This window comes from Myotis davidii, unplaced genomic scaffold (genome assembly GCF_000327345.1).
Source record: "Myotis davidii unplaced genomic scaffold, ASM32734v1 scaffold1619, whole genome shotgun sequence".
In the NCBI taxonomy this organism is placed as follows: Eukaryota; Metazoa; Chordata; class Mammalia; order Chiroptera; family Vespertilionidae; genus Myotis; species Myotis davidii.
The window spans coordinates 219759-230325 of record NW_006290598.1 but is presented as its reverse complement, the minus strand read 5'-3'; the positions used below and the strand labels follow the sequence as shown (position 1 = coordinate 230325).

Here is a 10567-nt window from a genome sequence, read left to right as displayed (position 1 = left end):
TTTCAAGAATTTCCTGGAAACCTCTGATAAATTTAGTGAGACCCTCGAGGATATGAAAAAGGACCAACTAGAAATTAAGCATACATTGACTGAAATAAAAAATATTATACAGAAACCCAACAGCAGATTAGAGGATACCAAGAGTCAAGTCAAAGATTTGAAATACGAAAAAGCAAAAAACACCCAACTGGAAAAACAAAAAGAAAAAAGAATCCAAAAATATGAAGATAGTGTAAGGAGCCTCTTGGACAACTTCATGCATACCAACATTTGAATTATAGGGGTGCCAGAAGAAGAGAGAGAGCAAGATATTGAAAACCTATTTGAAGAAATAATGACAGAAAACTTCCCCTACCTGGTGAAAGAAATAGACTTACAAGTCCAGGATGTGCAGAGAACCCCAAACAAAAAGAATACAAGAAGGACCACACCAAGACACATCATAATTAAGATGCCAAGAGCAAAAGACGAAGAGAGAATCTTAAAAGCAGCAAGAGAAAAACAGTCAGTTACCTACAAGGGAGTACCCATATGATTGTCAGCTGATTTCTCAACAGAAACTATGCAGGCCAAAAGGGAGTGGCAAGAAATATTCAAAATGATGCGCAGCAAAAAACCTACAACCAAGATTTCTTTATCCAGCAAAGCTATCATTCAGAATTGAAGGTCAGATAAAGAGCTTCACAGATAAGGAAAAGCTAAAGGAGTTCATCACCACCAAACCCGTATTATATGAAATGCTGAAAGGTATCCTTTAAGAAGATAATTAATTTGATGAACAGAATAAACTGGTGAATATAATAGAATCAGGGACACAGATTGGGAGTGGGCTGACAATTCTCAGAGGGGAAGGAGTGTGGGGGGAGCGGGAAGAGACTGGACAAAAGTCATACACCTATGGATGAGGACAGTGGCAGGAGTAAGGGTAGAAGGTGGGGTGGGAACTGGGTGGAGAGGAGCTATGGGGGGGGGGAAGAGGAACAACTGTAATAATCTGAACAATAAAGATTTAATTTAAAAAGAAAAGAAAAGAAATGGTTACTGAGATACCTCGTCCAGGTTAGCTAGAATGATTGTGGTGTTGTTGATAGCCAAGGATTAAAAATAAATCCCTGCTACAGTCTCTCTCTCAACCCAACTCCAAAACATTGATCATTTGCTTGCAGTTTCTTGTCCTATAAGTGTATGTTTTGGAGTTAGGATGTCTTCGAAGTGATCCTTAGAGTTCTACCTACTGTTTCCTTTATTATTTTAGAGACAGAACCAGTATCTCTCTTGTATGGATTAATAATATAGACCCTGAGAAAGAAGATACCAACTAAGATGTACTTCCGGTGGCCCTGGCCTGTGTGGTTCAGTTGGAGCATCATCCTGTGCACTGAAAGGTTGCCAGTTTGATTCCTAGTTAGAACATGTACCCTGGTTGCAGGTTTTATCCCCTGTTGGGGGGCAACCAATGAATGTTTTTCACATCAATATGTCTCTCTTTCAAACAACAACAAAAACCAGAGCCTAGCAGCCATTTCTGCACAAAGACTGTCATGCAAAATGCACTTCAAGGAGAAGTCTGCACTGAACTACTACCTGCACTGTGTTCCTGCCATCTGAGCCAGCCTTCATAAAGGAGTTCCTGGAATTGTATTCTGACCTATGGGACTGAGGCTTTCCCAGTCCAATCAAAGTTGTGCAGCATATTCCCATCAGTATCTTTATTCACCAAAACCAATAATTCTGGAGGATTTGGAGTTCTCATCTGCATGAGGATGGACCAATCATGGATCAGGACTGGGAACTTCTGTTTCTATAGGTCAGCTCCCCTTTCGCTGAGATGGCACACCTTCCCTTTTCACAAAAGAAAGAAGGCTGTGGAGCTGAAATACCCAAGACAAAGCACTGAAGATGTTTGGCCCTACCAGAGTGAAGAAGAGGAAAGGAGACTTGCACAACAGGAACCAGAGCAGGCAGAGCAGAGCAGAGCAGAGCTGTCTAGCTGAGGGGGCCTCACAAGCCATGCTGCACCACAGCCTAGCTGCTTCATAATTGAGCTGTAACACTATTGAGCTGCTCCACAGCTGGTTGTATCACAACTGAGCTGTTTGAACTGAATAAAATGTCTTTCTTCGCTGCATCCCCAATTGCATATTCCTATTGGTGTTGAATTGGCCCCAACGACCACCATTTGACAACAATTACCTTCTTGTACTCCTGCCTTCCAATATTGGTACTCTCACTCCTTTGTATGACACATTCTTTTTCTCTTTGAGAGCTTGTTGAATTTTTATCCTGTCTCCAGGGTTCTTAAATTTCACTGGGATATGTTGGTCTGTTTGAATCCATTGTATGGGTAACATTTGCCCTATCAATCTGGCAGTTTTGTCCCTTGGTTTGGGAAATCTTGAATTATTGATTTATTATGAGTTCCTCCCCATTATTATTTCTAAATTCTCTCTTTTTGGAACTCTTAGTTATTGGAATATTGGGCATTCTAAATTGATCTTCTGTCTTATCTCTTCTTTCCTATTATGCTTTTCTTTGTCTTTTGGCTTTATTTCCTCAGAGTTTCTCTAGAAAGTTCTGTTAAGTGTTTAAATTATATTATCACAGTTTAAATTTCCAAACATTCTTTATTGTTCTCTAGTGATTCTTTTTTTCTTTTTTATACCATCCTATTCTTATAAAATCTTTTTACTTCTCTGAAGATATTAACAGCTTTTTTTGGGGGGGGGGGGTCTTTTACTTCCTTGCATAGTCTCTGTTTCCTCTCCCGTTGATTTGTTTTCATCTTTGTATGTTTTGTCTTTATGTTCTCTGGTAGAGGCCTGCTTCAGATCCTTGCCCTTCACTCATAATTTAAAACTGGTGGAAAATGCTGTGAGGTAGATGAAGGTGGTTGAGTTCAGTCTTTACTCTAGTCTAGGACATTGATATGAACATTTCCTTCAGGTCTTTTTTCTTGGTCTGCTTGAATTCTTTAGGGAGAAAACATCTACTTGCCTACCTAGAGGACATGGCTGCCAGTGTCTGTAAGCTGAATGTGGACTGGGAAATCACAGCACATTATGGAAAGCTTTTTTTTCAATCTCTCAGCTTTCAGTATAGTATTCCCACTCAGTCTGCTTAGGGGCCTAATCTTGGCTTAAAGCCCCTTATCCTCTGCTGAGGAAAACCACAGTCTTTTGCTGCTTTGGAGAGAGGCAGTGGCTAAACTGCATTTGGGAGGGGGCTTTTGGGGTTGCCTATCCTGGGAATTGAGTTACTCCTTGGTTTTCTTATCTGCTGGTTTAAGATTTAACTTCCTCAATTTTCTATGTCAGATACCAACTGGTCTATTATTCAGTCTTGAAAGTTTTGTAGCCATCATTATTTCCTTCTCCTTTTAATTTTTTAAAAAATATGTCTTTATTGATTTTGGAGAGGAAGGGAGAGAGAGAGAGAGAGATACATCGCTGTGAGAGAGAAACATTGGTTGTCTCCCATATGAACCCCAACCTGAGACTGAACCCACAATGTAGGTATGTCCCCTGACCAGGAATCAAACCTGTGAACTTTCAGTGAACCACACCAGCCGGGTCTCTCCTTTAATTTTTTAAAATCCTCTTATTTCTATTTTACTGGAGATTTGGGGGAGGGGATAAATACATTTGTTCAATCGGCCATCTTTAATCAATAATTTTTTAAAATATATTTTTGTGTAATTATTTATTCTGAAAAATTAGATTTTCTGTGCTAGAATCTCAAGTCAACTGACTCACTTAGAATAATTGTATAAATGTGTCCATTGATTATTTTCTAATTGGTTTTTAATATTTTGGCTATTGTAACTACTGCGTGGTAAAAGGTTCATTTGTTGGCAAACCCTCTTAGGCTGTTCATCACCTTTTATGTGTTTAGGGATTTAAATAACATGTGTGCCCCAGATGGGTTGTGACGCCCAGGCTCCCACTTTGTGACACTTCGTCACAGCACCAGAGGCTTCTCAAAGACCCTTAAAGCTCATTTTCAGCTTGTATTCTGGCAATCGCAGATTCAGTCACTCTGACTAAAATTCTCTGTAATGAGAGATTTATATTTATATTCAATATATACTTTGATAGGAGACTTTATATTCTACCTTCTTTTGAAGAGTGAGGTGTAGGAATAGATTTGGACTTAGGTTGGGGGAGAGGAGGGCAGGCACAAGAGTAACAATAGGAGCAAGGATTTAAGTCCATGCTCAATATGAAGTATGGTACCTATTTGCTTTGTTTAACAATGGACAGGTTATTTTGGTTTTCTGAATTATATAAAACATCCCATTCGATTAAATGCCTTATTGATTGTTATGTGAATATCCTATGGGTTGTGGTCATACTGGTCTTAGAAAGAACATTTCCCTTTACCTGGGAAGGACAGCACAGTTATCTCAATAGCTCTGTGATTTTTTGCCTATATAACCTTTGAGCTCCGACCATCTTGTTACTATGAGATTTGGGGAATGGCCCCTCATAGTCCCGGATTGCAATAAATGTGACTCTTTAATTCGACTTCTTGAGGCATCCTTCTGTGATTGTGGGGTACATTACAACAAATATTGATAACTTTCACATCTTAAAATCTAATTTATGTGCTGGTGAGAATTCCACAACTGACACCCTCCTGGCACAGCTGACTTCATAGGGGGACAACTCAGGCAATCACTTCAGTGGTCTGGACTATGTCATGTGGCTAGTCTCACAGCAAAACATAATCAACAGCCCTTGCAATCTCAGAAATGCCATGGCCAGTATAGTAAGCAGTAGTAAAAAAATGAAGCTTCTTAAAATGATATTTGGCCTCTGTAGTCAAAGGAAGACTGGTCTTGCTTGTTTTTTTAAATTAGTCAATCAGAATGTGTCTGACAGTACCTTTTCAGTTTACAAGATTACAGTCGGAAAAAACCTGCTTTATTATTATTATTATTATTTATTATTTTAATCCTCACCTGAGGATATTTTTACATTGATTTTATGAAGAGTGGAAGAAAGAGGGACAGAGATAAATATTGATGTGAGAGAAACACATTAATTGGTTGCCTCCTGCATGCCTTTGACCAGGGCCCGGGCGGAAGAGGAGCCTATACTGGGGTATGTGCACTTGACGAGAATTGAACCTGGGACCCTTCAGTCCGCAGGCCAACACTCTATCCACTGAGCCAAACCAGCTAGGGTGAGAAAAGCTACTTTAGAAAAAAAAAATAGGAATTTTTATTACTTAGTGCCTACTATCTGCTAAATATGTTATAGCATAGTAAGAAGCTAGGAAAATTCCAGGACAAGAGGAATAGGGAAACTAAGACAGATAGTTAAACAGCAATTTGTGGCCACCTAATAAATCCTATCTTCCCTAAACCAAGGACACGTTAAGAGTAAATGGTTTGCACTTCTCCTTCCCCAAACAGCAGGTAAATAGCTTAAATCACCCTACTCTGGGAGACAGATAACAGGAATCCAATTATCGCCATTTGCCAATAACACCCAAGGACAGACAAATTAAGAGAATAAATCTTATTTTGGTATATCTGCATAAAGCTGATGAATATTCTATTGATCCTCCCCTAAACACCCAGCCTTTGGAACCTCTCAAAAGTAAGGTCACTGCAGGCTCTCCCTCCAGGGGGTATACCCATACCATTCCTTTTCCCTTCCCCTTCCCCTACATGTCTCTTAAACTCGAAGGGACCCCATAAGACTTGCAACCAGGGGAGCAATGGGCAATGGCAGCTAGTCCTGGGTTAACCCCCTGAACCTGTCTCCAAGACCCCCTTTTCTCTGACTTCCCAGTGATCTAAGTCAGCCCAGCCTAGGCTCTCCTGTTGTTTCTTCTAAGCCCTTCCTTGTTTCACTGGCCTAAGTGTGTTTTTGTTGCTGTCAATAAATTCTTGCTTGCTTTTCTACACTTGTCTCTTGATTGAAATCTTTCCTTCAAGAAGACAAGACCCGAGGTCTCATCCTCTCACTGGTAACAACACCTAAAAGATTTTAGGGATGGAGTCTGAGTGGGGAATGAGACAGACTAGTAAACCAGGACAACTGGAATAGGGAAATAAATAGTTAAACAGCAGTTTGCAGTCATCTAGAAAATCTAGATGCCAAGTAGTTTGCATCTATCTAGTAAATCCTATCTTTCTTAAACCAGGAAGAGTTAAGAGTAAATGGTTTGCCCTGTGTGGTTTAGCTCAGTGGATAGAGTGTCAGCCCCTCAGACAGAAGAGTCCCAGGTTCAATCCTGGTCAAGGACATGTACCTCTGTTGCAGGCTCAATCCCGGCCCCAATTGGGGGGAGTGTGGGAGACAATCAATCAATGTGTCTCTCTCACATTAATGTTTCTTTCTCTCAGTCTCTCCCCGTCCCTTCCACTCTCTCTAAAAACCAATGGAAAAGTATCCTCAGGTGAGGATTAACAACAACAACAAAAAGAAATCTTTTTTTGGTTTGCACTTCTCCTCCCCAGCCAGAGGGTAAATCGCTTAAATCACCCTACTCAGGGAGACAGCAGAAACTCATTTGGTGCCGTTTGCCAGCCACACTGAAGGACAGATGAAGTTAAAAGAATAAACCTCATTTTGATACATTAGCCAAAGGCAGATGAATATTCTGTTAAGATCCTCCCCTTAGACCTCCCTTAAATGCCCAGGATTTAAACCCCTCAAAAAAAGGTCTGGCCCAGCTGGTGTGGCTCAGTGGTTGAGCATTGACCTATGAACCAGGTCATGGTTTGACTTTCCATCAGGGCACATGCCCAGGCTTCAGGCTCAATCCCCAATGTGGGGTGTGCAGGAGGCAGCCCATTATTGATTCTCTCTCATCAGTGATGTTTCTATCTCTTCTTCTCCCTTTCTCTGATATCAATAAAAAAAGTTAATAAAAAACAAAACAAAAACAAAGGTCTAGCCCTGGCAGGTGTAGCTCAGTTCGTTGGGCATCGTCCTGTGCACTAAAAAGTTGCCGGTTTCATGCCCAGGTTTTGGGCTTGATCCCCAATGAGGGGTGTGCAGATGGTAGCCAATAGATGTTTGTCTTTCACATCAATGTCTCTCCCTCTCTCTTCCTCTCTAAAAATCAACAAAAAAATCTTTTTAAAAAAAAACTTTTAAAAAAGGTTCCAGGAACACACCTGTGTGCCCCCACTTCTTCCTCCAAGGCATGCATCTTCTAAATTCTACGGGACCCCACCCATGAGACTTGCAACAAGGGCAGCCATGAGCAGTGGCAGTTGTCACAGGCAAACCCCTGAACCTGTCCCCAAGGTCCCCTTTTCTCTGACTTCTAAGTGAGCCAAAGCAGCCCAGCCTCAGTTCATTTCCCCAGCCCTTTCTTGTTTCATTGTTTCAACTTTAATAAATGTCTTTTAAAATTAAAAACAAAACAAACAAACAAAAAACCCCAGAGATGTTTAAATTGTCTAAAAAAAAACAACACTCTCAGTGAATTTGGGGAGTAGACTATAAATATAAATATATCTATACCTTAAGAGAAGGTCGGCAGAGGTATGTCTCTCTGGGTTTTCTTTAAGCAGATGGTCATTTATCATTATTTTTTCCTTTGATGTTAGATTCCCCTAAAGGAGTTAGCTGTGGGATATGAGGAGATGGCTAATGCTCCCCTCCCCACTTCTCCTTACAGATACTTGTTTCTGCAAATAGTTTTTATATTGATATTTTGGGCCTTGATAGCACCCCTGAGCTTTATTTCCATGCCTCTGATTAGGTGCTGGCAATTTTCACATAGAAACACCACTATTTTTCACATTCAACATTTACAACACTGAGAGTTTCATCATTTGCCTCCAAATCCTTCCTTTCCTCTGGCCTTCCTCATTTCTCTCTTCAGTCTCTTCAGAAATCAGGAGGCTGGGTGGCTAGACAATATGATCAAGGACCCTCCCTGGTTGTTCTGTGTTTTTGTTTACCCATCTTCAGGGAAGCTGCCTTTCTGATTACAAGATAACAGCAGAGATATGGGTATCACAATGAAACACCCCAATGTGCAAATACAGCAGAGGGCACCTCCTCATGCACATCTAGTCAGAATTAAGAAATCTCCTCTAGATGTCCTTTTGCAGACTTCTCACATCTCATTAAACAAAACTGGGTCACATGCCCGTTGTTAAAACAATCACTGTTAAGGAGTAGACTATTGTAATTGGCTTGGGGTCATCTTTCCTGAGATGTGGATTCCTAAATAAAGTTACAGTTTTACTGATGAGAAAGAAGTAGTAAATAAAAAGAAGGAAGATATATCATCTTGGTTTCCTCCTACCACCTTAGTCCAAGCCCTTGAAACCTCCCTCAGAGTCAACTATAGTAGCTTCCTAACTGATCTCTCAACTTTCTTTTCCTCATAGCCCACCTTACACAATATGGCCACATTCATCTTTGAGGAACACTGCTTTGCCACATAGCCTTTTTGTTAAAAATTATTATTGGTTCTCTGTGACCTTTAGAAAGCACTCACATTTACTATAGAATTTTCAAATCACAGAATATAATAATTGGAAGGGCCAGGAAACTTGGAATGTCAAAGGCTGGCACCAGGAATATCAGCTGTTAGCTGAACTAGGAAACACAGATGTGTGGTCCCACTTAAATATTTTGTCTAATCAGAGGCATGATCTACAAAAATCTCTCTAAAAGAGCAATCTTCAATCTGAGTTAAGCAACATTCCAAGGGATTTCTTTTTAAGGGAATCAGTGTCTAGATTTTCTTTCTCTTTCTTTTTTTAATAGGCTTTATTTTTTAAAGTAATTTTACATTTACAGAAAACTTAAGATAGTACAGAGCTGTCATGTACCTGGCATCAGTTTCACCAATTACTGACATCCTACAGTGGTATGCTGTATTTGTTACATTTCATAAAGCAATATTAATACATTACCATTAACTATTAAAATTTATATTTGCATTTTAATTACCATTACATAAAGTCAAAACAAAACTACTTATTTTGCTAGAAACCTACAAATTCAAATATATGCTGAAAATACATCAGAGTAATTGCTCATGCAGCTATGTGACTAAAAGGGAATAAACTAATAAATTAAGTAAGAGCTTTTCAGGAGCAGATAGCTGGTTACAAACTGAAAAGTACAATGAACTAACTCGGGCATCTAAAAAAAGGAAGAGGTTGAAGTGAGAATGACTTTAGGGTAAAGGACTGTCATACTCATTTAGCTGTTAAGTCCCACAGGAAAAGGGAATGAAATTTAGGTCAGGAATTATTAGCATCTTAGTGGGAGTGTCCATTTTCCCCATCTCGCCCCCCCCCATGCTGCATTATCTTTAATTAAGTACAAAGACTCTTCTAATCATGTCACGTCAGCTCATTTCACCAACTGTTCGGCCGCCAGTCTCTTGTCTCTCTCTTCAGCAATGGTGAGGCAAATACCCTTTCCAGGGGGGAGGGAAATCCATGGTTTGTCGCCTTTGCTGATAACAAAAATTTTAGAGAGCCTGGTGGCAAAGCTATTGCCAGTGGTATCTTTGACATGAACTATGTCAAAAGAACCAGGATGTTTCTCTCTGTTGGTGATCACACCAATTCTTCCCAGGTTGGCACCTCCGGTGATTATACACAGGTTACCGGTGTCAAACTTGATGAAACCGGTAATTTTGCCAGATTCCAAATCAATCTGAATGGTGTCGTCACCTTGATGAGGGGATCAGGGTAGCAGATGGTACGAGCATCATGGGTCACCAGATGAGGGATTCCCTTTGTGCCCACAAAGATCTTCCGCACTTTGCACAGCTTGTACTTGGCCTCCTCAGGTCTACGATGAACAGCAAAGCAACCCTTGGTGTCATAGACCAGACGGAAATTCTCTCCTGTCTTATCAATGAACCGTTGCATGCAGATCTTCTTTACTTCATCTCCTGTTAGGGCATACTTAAGTCTGATTCTTAGGAAAATGATGAGAGGGAGACATTCTCTCAGCTTGTGGGGACCGGTAGATGGGCGAGGAGCAAATACCCCAGTCAGTTTATCCAGCATCCAATGCTTTGGAGCTGCTACATGCTTCAGATGCTTCTTGGGACCACGAGCCATGGCTGTCCTAGGCACAGAAAGAGGACTCTCTTCTTGCTAGTAAAAACGAAATGAAGTTTAAGAAAGTAGTCACCCGCCGTGCCTCAGTCTCCGAAGCAATGGTGTCTCAGTGTGTAGATTTTCAACTTGTTCTTTCTGAAAACTAGCCTCAAGTGTAATATAAATTCTTTATTTTCACCTTCCATTTTGAAATAACCTCTCTTCCCTTTACCCATCCTGAAACTTACCTTGTAATATCATCTCCAGTATCTCGAGAGCTTGTGGGGAGTGGAGGGAAAAGCAAACAAAGGGATGATTTAAAATACTGATTTTGAAAGAGCCTCCTTTAATGATTAAGCAAAATCACCTGGAAGGTCTTTCCATGCAAGGTAAGGTGTAGTGTTTGACCTGGGGTATTTGGGCCTGTGTTGGGAGGCTCTGGATTCAGATATGTTGTACAGTGCAGAGGTGAAGTGATTCAGCATTTCTCGTCCAGATTATTGTCAAAGAATCCATAATTCTTTAGGG

At 40.4% G+C, this 10567-nt stretch overlaps 1 protein-coding gene across 1 annotated transcript; it reads right to left on the bottom strand.

The window, feature by feature from the left end:
• Nucleotides 1-8732: 8732 nt before the first annotated feature.
• Nucleotides 8733-10163, bottom strand: LOC102775533 (40S ribosomal protein S4, X isoform-like). Its single transcript, XM_015563811.1, is given in 2 exon segments — nt 8733-9661; nt 9664-10163. Coding segments are annotated over 2 exon segments (720 nt in total). The 5' UTR covers nt 10061-10163; the 3' UTR covers nt 8733-9338.
• Nucleotides 10164-10567: the final 404 nt, after the last annotated feature.